We start from the raw sequence: 15,205 nt of genomic DNA on the forward strand, positions 1-15,205 counted from the left end.
TTGCACCTGAAGGCTTGCACATTCACTATGAAACTAGCCCTCATGGGGGCTCACAGAAGGTCTGTCTGACAGCTTGTGCCTTGTCACCATGTGCCTGGACCCAAAGGAGGTGGTGGTGTAGCCAGAGGGGGTGCAAAGCACTAAGTTTTGCAGCGTGCAAGTAGCCCCTCCTCTTCCAAGTCATTCCAGGCAGGGGAAGCAAAATGGAGGAATTCACCTTGACTGCCCATGCGCTCCATCCTGCATTCACCTCCATTTTGCTCCCGCCGCCTGGAATAGATCCGAAGGGGAGGGGTTACTTGCACGCTACGGTGAGGCTTCCTGCAAAACTTAGTGATTTGCACCCCCTGCAGCTACGCCACTGAAAGGAGTGTCCAAATAGTGTCCCTCCCAAATCCTCCCTGCACAGTACTGTCCATTGCGAAGTAGAATAGAAGTGCTTGAAAGAGTTCCTCAAGACCCTAGGCAAAGATTGGGGAAGGGTGATTCACCACCCCTCGTTTTTTATGGAGCAGCAGTGTAATAAAAACACAGGTTGGCCTTTTTTTTTTACAAGCGACTGTAATTAGAACATGGGTGCTTTTTGGACCCCGACTTTAAAACAAAAACCAGAAACTGGCCGAGAAATTGGCTTTCATGTTAAGACCCAGCCAAGTTCTGTTTTGTCCTCTTTTACGGAGGCAAAAAGCCAGCATTAAGATTCTCCCTGCAACAGTAACTTTTAAGAGGACAAAAATAACCCCAAGTGGCAAGATGAGCCGTGCACCATAACTGTGATAAGGCAGACCGAAAGCAAGAGGTGAGAGGGCTGCTTCCAAGACACTGTATGGCATTTTGCGTGAATGTACTTAAAATGAATATTTTGCACCAGTATGAGCACCAGAGAATGTTCTAGCACCATGTTATTTTTATTTCAACCAGCCACAGACAACTTAGGAAACATTTTTTCCTAGCATAGAAGGCTGCTTGATGGACTGTTAGTGATGTGCACCAACACCATTTCGTGTTCTCTTCTGGCAAAAGCAGATTCAGCAGGTTTCCGGGTTCCAAAACCTGCCAAACCAGGAGAAAGTGAGATAAAAAGGTAGGTGCAGACGGCACCGGGGAAGTGAAGCCATTTTTGAACTGTGTTGCCAAAGTGCTGAGGTTTTCCCTGCCTGCCAAGAAGAGGCAGCTCAGGGATCAGCAGCACATGCAAAGGGGCTCACTGTGTGGAATGAAGAAGGGTGTTTATAGGCTGGGGTTTTGCACCAAGTGGGTCACAACAGAGGATGAAGCAGCCAGGCCGGGCTGAAGAGAATTTGAATCACAAGTGGGGCTCCTGAGCCATGGAGAAGCATACAGGGATTAAGACATGCTGGCATTTCACCATCATGGCAGTAGAACTGTGGTATGGATGGGGTGAAGATGCTGGGTGGGTGCTTAACACCCACCAAGTCTCCAAGACCACTCTTGTGACAGGAAGCACCTAAAGATGACTGCCACTGGGCTTCCTTTCTCTCCCACCCAGAACAACATGGCTGGCATAGCCATTATGTGAATCTCTGCCTGCAGTGGTACAGTCCTAGCAGAGGTCACCCACCTCAGTGAGAGCAATCCTTATGAGTACTGGAAGCCAGGCAGCCATGCTGAAGCTGACCCAAGCTTAGATTTGGCTGTCCAATCAGATTAAATCTTAACTTTGTGGCTAATGAAGGCATCCCCACCCACCCACAGATGTCCCAGCTGTAGGAAGTGAGTCCTCTTCTAGTAGGTGGCCAATTCCTTCCCAGTGAAACCGCCTCTGTCCCGCACTGCAGGACATCCAGTATGGCAAGTTGAGAGTGACTTCTCAGAAAGCTCCCTGGGTGGAACAGACACGAAAGCGACCAACAGGGTGGGAATGACATCTGGATATCTTGGCAAGGCAAAACAGGGTGGCAGTCTGATATTGAAAAAAATAACCACCAAGGAATGCTGTAACTTTGTGCCCCCTGAAGCGACACGAATTACGTCAGCACCAGAATGAACTTGAGCCGGAGGGTGAGCGAGAAAAGCAGCCGCAGCCAGTTGGTGTGACTGCTGCCCCTGAGAGACTGGGGAGAGAGGGGGGGCACTGCAAAGCTGCAAGCAAATAGAGCAGACCAACTGTGGAATGCAGGTTTCTTAATTTCAGGTTTCTTCTGATGAAAGAGAATTCAAGAACTTTGTGTCCAAAAAGTTGGGGCTGACAGCAGTCTGGTTGCCACTTCTCCCTTCGAGGAGGGGCAGCCAGGCTGCTGCCGGCCCCGAAAAAAACCTTTGAGTCCTTCCCTCTGAACCAGTTCTTAACAAAAAGGTGCAAACAAACTGGAAAATCTTCCAACTTTTGATAGCGACGACATATCCGTCTCGCCGCTCATGTCAGTTTCTTAGTTTAAAAAAAAAGACAAAAGAAAAACAGGAGCAGTTGTCCTGCTCGCTGACAAGGACAAAGCCAGCAGCAGCAGAAGCAAAAGGGTGGAATCTGCTGAGCTGGCAGAAAGGCGGAAATAACAACCGGTAGCAGAATCAGACCCGCGGCTGATGACACAGAGACCGGGGTGGGTTTGGAGTGCTTCTTGTCCCTCAGTCTCTCTCTGGAAGGAGTGTGGCGTCTGGCGAGGATAGGAGATATTTCCCCCTGCGGCACGGCTCAGCGCAAGCTTTGGTAGAGGTAGGCAGATGTGAAGATGGCGTTGACCGTCAGGCTGATGGCAAGCAAGCCCCGGATGGATGAATGACCGAAGCGGCCTTTTGTGGACGGGCCGGGAGGGTGAGGAATCGCCCAAAATAGGAGACAGGAAGAAGGAAGGAAGAGATCAGGACTGTGATTTTAAGCACAAAACACACACACACACACAGCAATTTTTTTAAAATCCCACAGCAGTAAAATTAAGCCTAAAAACAAAGAAAAGCAGGAGAAAAAGCAGCAAGTAGTAGAACAACAATTGTTGAAAATTGGAGAGAACCAATGCTCTTGCCTGTTGCCTGAATCAGGAGTGGGGGTGAAGGCACAGATCTCAGATCTACAGCAAGTTCCACTGACAGCAAGTGAAATTTCAAGTGCAAGGAAAAAGAGGCTCTCTGCCCCGGGCTAATCACTTCTCTCGCAGCCTCAATGTTCCTCATCTGTACAATGGGAACATTCCCCAGTTACCTCTGCCAGGGCAGGTGCCTGATACTCACCTCTCCAGCCCGCCAGCTCTTCCCCTTTCGTGGTGGTGTCCACCACACAGCTCGACGAGTGAGATGAGTCATTGCCTCGCTTCATGGAATTGTTGCTGTAGATGCTTCCTGCCTCTATGATGGCTCGCACATCTTGGGGGAGGGGCAGAAAATAGACAGGCGATTGCACTGGACACTCCTAAAATACCAGGCAGCTTCCTTTTCTGCTCAACCCTAAAAACTCTCCAGTCCACTTTCTCACTGTATCTGGCTCTCAGAAGTTCTCAGAAGCCCGCACCCAAGGGCAGGCTGGGACTGCGGGTTTACATATCCAAACTGAGACCCAGTGGAGCACGTGTTCTCCATCTGAAGCTCCCCAAGACCAAGTCCTGGGGTTTGAGTTGGGGACTAAACCGGAGGAGCTGGAGAGTAAAACTGTGTTGCCCAAGCAAGGGCAGAAGGCCTGGGCTCCAATTATAGGCATCAGACCCATCCAAACCAGAGGCTTTGCGGGGGCCAACGCTGCACACCGAGTCCTGGACAATTACCGGGTAAATTCCTGCATTGCCTTATGGTCAGACACTTCCAGTCAGTGCCAACAACACTGATCTGAGTCAGAGGCAACGGATTCCTATGTATCCATGTGCCCAGTTGGTCAAGCCTCCCTAAGCCTGAAAGGACCACCTACCCTGCATGCCCTGGTCACCGAGGTTCCTTTTGGAAAAGGCGGCCAAGTCGGAGGTGAAGAGGACATTCTCCGCATGTGTGTGCTCCTCCCCCACCTGGGCCTCGCTCTGAGACGGGAAGAGCAGCAGTCGCTGACCTTTCAGGTTCAGCCGCGCCGGGCTGATGAGGGGCCGCCGGTAGCGCAGGGAGCCCGAGCTGGAGGTCACTGAGCCGGCCACGGATGGTGCTGGCGAGGGCACAGGGGAGGGGACGCAGCTTCCCGAAAGGAGAGAGAAATATTCTGGAAACAGCCGAGAAAAAGGCAGAGCCATTCAGAACTTTTTATTTTGACACTTCTCCCCTCTTCTCCCCTGCAAGGAAGCTCAGAGCACCTCCTTTTTGGCAGTACAGCCAGGTGTGTCCTTTTCTTATGCTGGCCCTGCACACAATGAACACATGGTATGGGGAGAAGGACCCTCATACACGCCTGCTGCACAAGTGGACGTGCCTGGCAGAAGCCCAGTGGGTGTCTATATTCATTTATACACATGCATGCAAAGGAACGCGCCCTACAGGTAGACCACAGCTGCGATACAAGGACATCTGCAAGAGGGATCTGAAGGCCTTAGGAGTGGACCTCAACAAGTGGGAAACCCTGGCCTCTGAGCAGCCCGCTTGGAGGCAGGCTGTGCAGCATGGCCTTTCCCAGTATGAAGAGACACTTGGCCAACAGACTGAGGCAAAGAAGGAAGGCCCGTAGCCAGGGAGACAGACCAGGGACAGACTGCACTTGCTCCCGGTGTGGAAGGGATTGTCACTCCCGAATCGGCCTTTTCAGCCACACTAGACGCTGTTCCAGAACCACCATTCAGAGTGCGATACCATAGTCTTTTGAGACTGAAGGCTGCCAACAATGCAAAGGTTTAATACTTCTGTTTATTTATATAGGCATGCACAGATCTTGGCAGTCAGGAAGAGTCATACAGAAGACATCACCGCCTCAGGTTATTAACAGTAAGAACTAGCACTTTAAATTCAGCCTGGAAGCAAACCACAAATCTCCAACTTGACCTATAGCATTAAATCAGATAAAAGTCTCTACTGCAGATCTTTGGGTGGCTTTTACAAGCTAGATGGTTCCCCTCCAGCCCTTGAAATGCCCACTGGTGAAGTTATGAGGGAGGGAGGGAAGGAGAGATCCAGACGGGGTCAGAAGGGCGACAGACGGGTCACCAAAATGACGGAAAGACTGTTGGATCTTTTAGTTTTCAGGAGTGGAAAGTGAAGACCAAAATGATCTCTTCACTCCAGACCTCCTGGAACAGAGCCACTAGGCTGAAATACAATATTTGTAGAATGTTTCTGTAATGCAAATAATAATAATATTTATTATTTACTAAAAAGTTTTTGTAATGGGAATAAATAAAATTGGAAACTACACATGCTGCAAAATGAAGTTTGCAACGAGGCTGTCTAGGAGAGTCTGTAAAGTAGCTAAGGAGAGCAAAGACAAGACGATGAGACTCCGACAAGCCCGCCCCCTTGCTCTGAGCACACTTAAGACTCCAAGTTCCCCATTTGAGTTTCCAAGCATTCCAAGACAGCGCGCCCCCTTCCACACTCTGAATATTTTGCAGCTGAAATGTTTCGAACGGGCTCCCAGAGCTTCTACCTAGGCCGTAATCCTAACCAACTTTCTAGTACCAAGGTAAGGGCAATGCAGCTCCCAAGATAAGGGAACAACCATTATTTAATCTTGAGGAGGCCTCAGTGAGTGCCCCCCAACTGCAGGATGCAGCACACGGCCCATTGGCACAGCTATGCCAGTGCTGGAACGTTGGTTAGGATTTGGGCCCTAATCACACAATAAGGACTAGAAACGTTAGTGGCGGAAAAACTCTCTTGCCACCCTGCCCCCGGGCTGGTTTTGAACCCTTCTGGGGCATACAAGCTCTCAGCTCTCACCTGATGAGGGCGACTCCCTGGAATGAGAGGTTTGCGATGGCGGGCGGCTTCCGCTGAACAAATAACCGGAATCTCAAAGAAACAGAAATTAAGAATTCAATTGCAAGCAAAGCAACAGCTATTTTGGAAAGTGCTATGAGAACACAGAAGGCCAAACAATATTTAATTCCTAAGCCAAGGTTCGGATCTTCTTGGGAATGACAGGAATGTAAGAAGATCGGGCTGTATACTGTTTCCAATAGTTGGCATCCACATGCCAGCAGGAGGCGGACACGGAGGCCATTATCCCCTGCCCTGTATTTGCAATGAACAGGTTGCTTACCTGTAACCGGGGACCTCTGAGCCGTCACCTATGCAGTCACGCAGGCATGATCTGTGCTTCTGCAAAGCCTCATTCTGGGACTTTTCAGAGCTTAGCCCAAAGGGGACTTTTGGTGTGGAGCAAGAGCACATGGCAACGGGGCATGGCTTGCACTCCCCTGCTTGGTTTCTCTTTGACCCAGAAACTTCAGAAATTGGGCTCTGCAGAGGCACAGATTCCATCACTGCACCTGCACAGAGAATGTGAAGAATCAGACACACAACACTAAACATGCACTAAGTTATCAGTGAAAAGCCACTGACAGACTTTTCCCTCCACCAGCCTGTCTAACTCCTCCTCAAAGTCATCTAGAAGACTGTCACAGGCCAGACTCTATACCACTTGGGGAGAAATGGCGAACTCTTAAGGACGGGGCCTTCTCAGTGGTGGCACCTCAGTTAAGAGGCAGTGTGGCCTTGTACATGATTGGAGTGCTGAAGATCCCTGATCAGCCTTGAAGCTCACTGGGAAATTTTGGGCCAGTCACTCATTCTCAGCCGTAACCCACCTCACAAGGTTCTTGTGCAGCTAATAAAAGTGTGGGACTGGCAAGGAAGCTGTGTGGACCACCCAGAGCCCCCTGGAGGAAGAACAGGATAGTAACGTAATGGGTGGGGGAGACTGGATAAATCTCCAAGAGTGTTAAGAACTGGCTTGTCATTTGTATGTTTAGGTTTGATTACAATGAACAAAATAGGAAAAGGGACAATTTGGGAGCCAATTAGACAACTCAGGAGAAAAGGGGTCTCTGCACATGCTTCAAAACACTCGCCCCTTCACACTCCAGGGCTCAGCCTTGCCTCAACAGTAAGCCATCTACCTGAGCAACACTGGAGGAATGCAAAGTGAGAACTCAATGCAAAGACAAAAGAACAGAGTAGGAGGCTGAACAAAGGGAGCCAACTGGGGTGATTGCAGCTCATCATATTCAGCCCTACCCAAGCACTGCCGTAGCTAGAGGGGATGCAAAGCACTAAGTTTTGTAGGTAACCTCACTGTGCTGCGCAAGTTGCCCTTCCCCCTCTCCTTCGGACACATTTTGAGCCACGAGAGCAACACGAAATGCCTCTGCGGTGAGGTTCCCTGCAAAACTTAGCGTTTTGAACCCCCTCTAGCTACGCCACTGGCATCTCCTTCCTACCTGTCATGAACAAACAGGAAGTCCACAAAAAGCTCATGATCCACATGCAATAATTGGAATGGCAGATTAATTGCTTGGCACAAAATATTGGCCAGCTCTCACAGTCTGTGTAAGTATTGCTACAAACAGATCAATGAGTCGGTATACTAGGCTTATATATACCAAACGCACAAATCCCTTTGCTTGAAAAGGAACTTTAGAAGGGTCTTGATTAATTAAAGAAAACACCGCCCCCCCCAAAACACAATAGTACTCATTGACCTGTGCTGATAATGTGCTTTGCAGTCAACAAAAAGAAAAACAGCTTTTAAGGTATATAGATTTTTTGTTTGTGCAGTTAAGTTCAAAATGTCTTTGACACATGCTGAATCAGGGTTTTTTACCGCAATATCTCAATGAACTGAACATTTAATCATTACTAGAGCCTTGAGAAGGCGACAAAGCAAAAAAGAAAAAAGGCGCATGTCTCACCGGTTCTGGCCAGAGAAGGAATAGTGCCTAAAGAGAGAGCCCGGTTCAGTCGTCCCGGAAGAGAAGAGGAGGAAGTCCGGCGGGGAGAGCGGAAGAGCTGCTGGTTAGTCAGCTGGAGCACACCGGGAGGTGTTGGGATGAACACAGATGGAGACATAGGAGGATATGGGAAGCCAATCTCAGCTCCAGTCGGGAAGGTGGTGACTGTGTCCCCAGAGAGATACCTGTGAACGAGATGCACGACGGAGGCACTCAAGCAGAGGTCAACTGTTGCCAGCTCCAAACCTGGCTCAATGGAACAGTTTAAGAACACAGGTTGATCCCGCAAAGTCACACTTTGTTGCTGTAAATCAGTCCCCAGAGACAAAGTTCAAGAGGGCTGCCCAGTTATCCCCACCTTGTGAATCTGTGGCCGGGGCAGGACCTCGGCCAGGGACTTTCCCATTCACTTGCAGTCCTTGCCACAAGGGGTGGTGATAACCCAAAGAACCAGCACTGCAGTTCTGGATTGAAAAAGCGCCCAGACTGACCTAGCTTCCCAGGACCTTAAGCTCAAGGTGCAACCGCGACTGATGGCAAGGGGTGTGACCAACAGCAGGAGAGCACAGGCACCCCCTAAGTCCATCCACTGGAGCTGGGTGCAAGACAAGGACTCAAGGGGGCAGAGCTGCACTTCAAGCTAAGGAACAGGGTGCCTTTGAGCATGTGCTCAGTTCCTCTGCCCCAGAACTGAGCTCATACCCGTTCCACAGAAATCCACTCCTAAATTTCCTACTGTCCTCACCCCCCAAGCTTTGTCCATTTCTGCAGCTCAATCTGGAAAAAGCTTAGGGGGGAGAGTTTTTTTTAAAATCTTGCCGTCATTATACGACTGGCAGTCAGAAACTATCGCCAGAGATCTGCCAATGTGTTCCTTCTTATGCAGGCTTCTGACCCAGCCGATAACCAGAGTACGGACCCCGATTTCAGCAAAACCTCATTCCAGAGAGGCAGCGCATGGGCGTCCCCTTAATGTTTGGCTCTCGCAGCAAGTGGTCTCCGACCAACAGATCCCACCCTCCCTCCCCACCCATTTCCAAGTACTGCAGTCTTCCAAAGCACCTTTCTCTATAGAATTACACACACAGGATTACTGAATGCAAATGAGTGGCACTGTTTTCCAGCCGTAGCCATGTGTGTCGTACCTCCTCCAGAGTTACCTACCTTTGACTTGGGCCACACAACCAGCCATCCAGGGCCAGGAAAATCCCCTGAAAAAAGACCACTCCCATCTTCTGTTTGCCCCACTCCATTAGTGTCTCCTGAAATCTTTAGGCCTCACCACTTTCCCATCCCCACTATGAAAGCAAAATAAATCAATTTATCATTTCTACAGTGCCCTCAACATGTATAGTGCTTTACAGAGAACCGAAAGCCAGTTCCCTGCCCTGAGAGGCTTACAATCTAGGTATCAACATAAGGGAAACAACGGAGTAGAGAAGAGGAGTGGAGGCAAGTTCCATAGCGAAAGCACATGCAGATCTTTTGGTTTCAGAGGAGTTAAGCTTTGCTGCAGCAGGCAATAGGCGCTACTAAGGCATGGTGTGCAAGTGTTCAAGAAGCCTTAAGGTGGGTATTAACTGCTACAGACACACGTTTTGCAGACATGTAACACACTGGCCCAGTGCACACGCTCACCTCCCCGGCGGCTTGCAAGGTGAAACCACCACCTCATCCTCCATTGGTAGGTTCAGTTACAAATCAGGTTCAGTTACAGCCACACACAGCCATTCCTGACATCCTCTCGGAACCAATGTTAAGAACCGCTGAATTGATAGTAAACGGCAAACAAAGGTAAAAAAAAGGCAAACAGGGAAAAGAGCTGGTCGTTCAGATCAAGTTCCATCAGGAACATTTGAAACTGGTAGGGTGAAAAGTGTATCAATGAATATATTTTTTAAAACATGCAAGAGTTTTGGAAGTGATGTGGTTCTGAAGTACTGCCGCAATATTTATTTACACATGCAAATCCACATTGCTTTTAAATTCCTGGCCAAGGAGGCTGATGCAAGAGGCACAAAACAAAGCAACAAGCCAGCTTAAAATGGAATACTGTACTGGAGAACATTACAACATAATATTTTAAGACAAAATTTTGCTTCTAAGTGAGTGACAGCTTGTGTTTGTAAACTGCCTTTCTTGCCAAAATAAAGTGCTTGTGGGTTGAGGCTTTGGCAAAATGCAAATATGCTGATTAGTTACAAGGCAAAATGACTCATCAGCTAAAAAGTGTTTAAATCTGCCTAAAACCTGAGAGTTAAAAACAAGAACAGAACAGATGTTCCAGGATTTAAACCACTTGACTCCTCCAGGGAAGAAGAGATTTGGCTAGAATGTCCATGTTGGGTATTGCAACCTCCACATGCATTGCAAAGGAATATAGAATAATTCTGTTCCATATTAAGCACACACTGTTAAAAGAAAACAGCAGGAGAAATATCCAAGAATAAAGCCTCACTGGAACTGGTTGGGAAGTGAAGCTATTAGAACTCTGTGAAATTTGTGTGGCTCTGTGTGAAATTTGAATACATCAAAGAGGCCTTGCAACTTCTCAACACTTCAGAGGCTGTGTGGTGTAGTGGTTAGCACACTCCCTCTCTCTTTGCCTAGCCTACCTCGCAGGGCTGTTGTAAGGTGAAATGGAGAAGACCGCACATGCATATATGCCACACTGAGCAAGGGTGGGATAAAAGCCAATTCATTTGAAAACTTATGAATTGGAGAATTTAAAGATTATTTTTTTGAAAGAACCAAGGGATCTAAGCATTTAAAAAAAACAACACCACAACAGTAAAATTATGAGCACACGTATCTGAATTCTGATAGAAATTGACAGCCCTTAGGCATAAGTGATCACAGGATGAGGTAGTGAGACAGTAAGGTTGCAATCCGAGGCACGTTACCTAGGAGTAAGCCTCTCTGAAGACAGTAGGGTTTACTTCTGAGTAAACATGCACTGGCTTGCACTGCAATCCAACACCTGTTTACCTGGGAGAAAAATCCCACCGAGCCTGTTGCAACTTGCTTCCAAGTTCACCTGTCTAAAATTAGGTTGTGTTATTTGCACAGATGACTTGGATCCAGTTGGAGTCCCTTAAAGAAGGGGGGGAGTTCAAAAGCCCAGTGATGCCCACATCAGGTCACCCCCCCCCCAAATTTCAGGAAGCCTGGATTATCACGGGAAGAGATGCTCTTTTTTCTTGTGAGACAGCCACACCAGCCAGCCAATGGGAGGCTCTGCATTCCAGCATTGCCAATAACCGCCTGCCCAGGTTCATCTGCATGTGTCCTTGCCATTGGCCAAAACATCCCTTGGAGGGTGGGTTTTCCCCCCTCTAGCTCCCATACCGCAGAATGGAATTTTGTCGCACATGGAAGGGGTCTGGCTGAGAGATCTGTGCTGTCCTTATGAAAGGGCAGAGCCACACAGAAACAGGAAGCATCCAACGTGGGTGGACCCTTGGAGGCTCAGGTGCTGCTAGGCACTGAGACAAAGCCATCTCCTCTTGCAGCTGAGACTGCAGTGTCAGCCACGTTGCAGAGACTGCTTTTCCCCTCCAGGTCTGAGAAAACAGCCAACTTGCCAGCTCCAGTTTTCCATGAATCTACAAATGCTGTCCTCGCACCCCTCCCTGGGAAAAAGAGGAAAACAGTGGGAGTTCTGCATACATTGCTACGAGTTCCCCCCTGCGTGGGCACCGAGTCTCTGCGGGCAGCCATGTGCGCAGGGGCAGGGAAATGTCTGGATCACAAAGGTGGCTGGGACCTGATCTTGCGCATCATTTGCTGCGCCCATATTCGGAAATTTCCATCCTGGGAGACATTAACATAAATGGGAGGCACCAGACTTTGGTACCAGATTTATGACACAGAAGAGGGCATGTACGTTTTTTAAAACATGCGTTCCTGCCATGGAAGCTCCACTCCAGCCAGGCACGGAACTGCACTTGACCTGGAAAGAGATGAGGTAGCACAAAAGGCGAGGTGCACCCAGAGTATATTGCACAGCAATCCAAGAGGGGTACATTAAACACAAGCTTTTCAGGTTCCAGGATCTCATAGAGCTGGGCTGGGCAATCCTTTGGGGGTCGGGTCCAGCCAAAGCAGGCAAAACCGGGCCAGGCAACTCAAAGACTCAAATCATAGCAGCTTCACGTGCAGCTCAAAGGATGTTGGGAAATAACTCAAATAATTTTCACTCCCACATGTACTGTGACACCAAAAGATTAGGGTGCTTGTCCAAACCGACTGGCCTAGAGAGGATTTTTTTTTTTTTGGTATGCAGAGAAAAAAAGGTTGTTTGTGAACCCAACTTTGGATTTTCGTTCAAGTGTAAAGAAACTATAGCGCAATGCAATCCTCGGCATGTTTACTCAGAAGCAAGTTCCACTGCAGCTTCAGTGTGCTTAATTCTGCAGTCTTAATTATCAAGAAAATGACATATACTTTTAAGAGAGCATTTAAAAAACACTGCCTGGGGAAAAAAGAAATGAAACTGCTCTTTTTCTAGTCACTAAATGCCTTGCAGAGCTTCTGGGGGAGTCACCACCTCAGATTTTCGGTCTACATAAATCTTTTTCAAATCCCAAGAACATTTGCTCAAAACTCAAGGTACTACTCCTTGTGGTGCTGCATTTATATTAATTTTTAAAAGCTATTTGCAAGCACTCCTTCCCTTGTCCCAGCAACATGGCCAGTGACGCTGTAACAGCACAATCCTATCCTTGTTCACTTCGAAGTAAGTCTCACTATGTTAAGCAGGTCTGACTACCAGATAAGCATGTATAGGATTGTAGTCCAAAGTTACTGCTAGGTCGGGCAACTCAAGGTTGCCAGCCCCAAACCAGGAAAAGCCTGTTAAACCATGCTCCTCTTTGGATTTAGCTGCCACAGGTCAAGACGGCGAGATCAAGTCAAGAAAAAACAAAACAGGAAAAATAAAAAGCCGTAGAGTCAAAACTGCTGGTTGAGAAGAGTTACGGCTATGGAGCCCTTTATTTTAAAAAGTTGGCAGCTTGAGTAGTGTTTACAACAGTTAATGAGTTACTGGACAATGAGGCAACAGTTATGCTATATCAATATGAGAGATGTCTTTAAATGCTTAATAACAACAACAACAACAATAAATAATAAATAAACACACAAGTCACTTGAAAAATGGGGCCGTGTACAGTGCTGAAGCCGTGTGCCAAATTCTAACCAGCCCATCCATTTGGGAAGAGATGTGCGCTGAAGGGGAAAATGCATCTCAGTCCATGAAACAGAGGATCATGCAACTAAATTTGGGGGGAGGGAGGAGGCCCAGTCAAAAAAGGGAGAGGAGCTGCCACTCAAATCATCCAAGCACAGCCTGAAAACGCTGGAACTTGGGACTGTGGTTGTCACCGCCAACACACAGAATACACCCCCTTGCACAGACTTAGAATTATCCCCAGCTTGTCTGTTTCAGGTGATGGTCACTAAGCTAGACAAATGCATAGGGGGCAGGTCTGCCAAGGGTTATGCGCTATCTCCAGATTCAGGGGCAGTGGTGGGAGAGAAGTGCAGCTTTCCTCTCATGCTTGTGGCCTTCCCAGAAGCAGCTGGTGGGCCACTGTGGGAAGCAGGTTCCTGGCCGAGAGGGGCCTTATCCTGCAGGGCTCCTGTATGCGTTGATATAGCATCTGTAACTCAACATGTAGGATCAGGGCCATTGCGCTGCAGGTCGCTGTGCCTCCCCAATGATCAACCAGAGCCCTCCAGCACAATAGTCATGATTCATGCGATGAGTGCTTTCACGTGGGGGGGGGGTTGAGAGAAGAGCAAGTTCTCGGCAATTTCTCTGTGACAATCTTAATTTGCTAGGATACCTGAAAAATTGGATCCCAGTTCCACATCCTGGTTTGCAAACCCCAGTTAGCATGCAAGTCTGGAGCTCCTTGGCCATGAGCTCATGATCCACAATGACCATGGTTTATTGGACTGTCTGAACCAGGCTGAAGACCTCTGGAAGTGCACTAAATTCTTCTTCCCTGTTACTGGTACCACACCACACTCCAGCTTCTCTTGCTGCTCTCACTCCTTGAATTCAGAGGGAAAAAGAGCAGAAGAGGAAGTGTGGAGGAAAAGACAGCAGAAGGCTGTAGTTCTAGTCTAGCCCCCCACTCTCCTCTCCTCCACACTTACTCTCTCATTCTGTTATCCTCTCTCTTTCAAATGCAGGGAGCAAGAAAAGAAGAAGCAGTTGGGACTAGTCTCATGGACTAGGGACTAGCCCCGTGTCACAGTTGGCTCTCACTGCTGTGTCTTGCATAGAAAGAAAAATTCTAGAAGTATGTAAGGATCCCCAGGACCTTAATGAGCCAGGGATGAACACAGCAATGCCTAATGCTTCAGAAGTGGACACTGTTCCATTGAAGGCAGGTTTTTAGGAGGATCGCAAGAACCTGGCCGTTTTCCCACTGGGGCGGGCGAGGTGAAACTCCAACCTTACTTGCAGCACGGTCCACATTTAGCAAGCAGCCCTCTAGCCAGGTTATGCAACTGCCCTACATTCTACCCTGCCACCTCAGTCCTTGTGATTTTTTAAGAAAACAGATATTGATGCTGTAGTACTTCCATTAAATATACAATGAATTCATAATAATCATATATAGTATTTTAAAATAAATAGCTCAGGTTAAAAGCACGTATGTGCTGGCTACCAAGCGCTAAAACTTAATCCATCAAAACTTCATGCTGGTGCCGGTCAGTTTACATAAAAGCAAGCAGGTAAAGATAAAAAGTTAAAAGCAGTAAAGGGGAGGGGAGAGAATCACTGAGAGTCCAGTGAGAGCTGATGCAGACCCGCCCGCCCCCCATGATGGCTGGAGGGCAAGGGAGCAGACAAGAGACAAGACAGGATTACATATTAATCATATATAAACAACAAAACAAAAAAGGGGCATATGCATGCAAAACTATATTTAAAAAACAGCAAGGAAAATAAGTCACTGTAGTTTGAGTCCCTTCATATCCTTGTTGCTCTTTATGGTGCAACTCCTATGTGTGTTTATTTAAAAGCTTAACCCCACCATGTTCAATGGGGCTTACTCCCAGTCAACATGCAGAGGTGTTACCATGCAAGTTTGGGGTGGCCTGGGTAGCTAGCCCAGGTTACATGCTTGCCACTGCGCTGCCCCTCCCTTGGCGGACAGAGTCTTGTCCTTGATCTCTGGGAATACTTGCAAAATGTGGAGTGTGACCAGAACCCATTCTTCTGCTCCCAGGACTCTCCTTTGAAAAAACAAAACAAAAAACTCAAGTTTCTAGCACCTAAGGCAGAAAGGGGAGAACCTGCCTCCCCCCCGTTTCTTGTCAAACGAGAGAATTAAGGCAGGAATATATCCTTAGAAATTGTGGGTGCCTGTGTCTCAATC

General features: G+C 48.0%; 1 protein-coding gene across 2 annotated transcripts in view; it reads right to left on the minus strand.

The window, feature by feature from the left end:
* Positions 1-2,548: 2,548 nt before the first annotated feature.
* Positions 2,549-15,205, minus strand: part of TMEM201 (transmembrane protein 201) — a 34,796-nt gene continuing 22,139 nt past the window's right edge. Inside the window, exons 7-11 of one of the 2 annotated variants that reach the window (XM_066637864.1) lie at positions 7,770-7,993; positions 5,797-5,868; positions 3,989-4,132; positions 3,187-3,318; positions 2,549-2,751 (exon numbers count right to left, since the gene is read on the minus strand). In XM_066637864.1, coding sequence (XP_066493961.1) covers positions 2,654-2,751; positions 3,187-3,318; positions 3,989-4,132; positions 5,797-5,868; positions 7,770-7,993 — 670 coding nt within the window. In that variant the 3' untranslated portion in view covers positions 2,549-2,653. Of the gene's footprint in view, positions 2,752-3,186; positions 3,319-3,853; positions 4,133-5,796; positions 5,869-7,769; positions 7,994-15,205 lie in introns of both variants that reach the window. The other variant, XM_066637863.1, reaches the window with a different exon arrangement.

Source organism: Tiliqua scincoides, chromosome 9 (assembly GCF_035046505.1).
Source record: "Tiliqua scincoides isolate rTilSci1 chromosome 9, rTilSci1.hap2, whole genome shotgun sequence".
NCBI lineage: Eukaryota > Metazoa > Chordata > Lepidosauria > Squamata > Scincidae > Tiliqua > Tiliqua scincoides.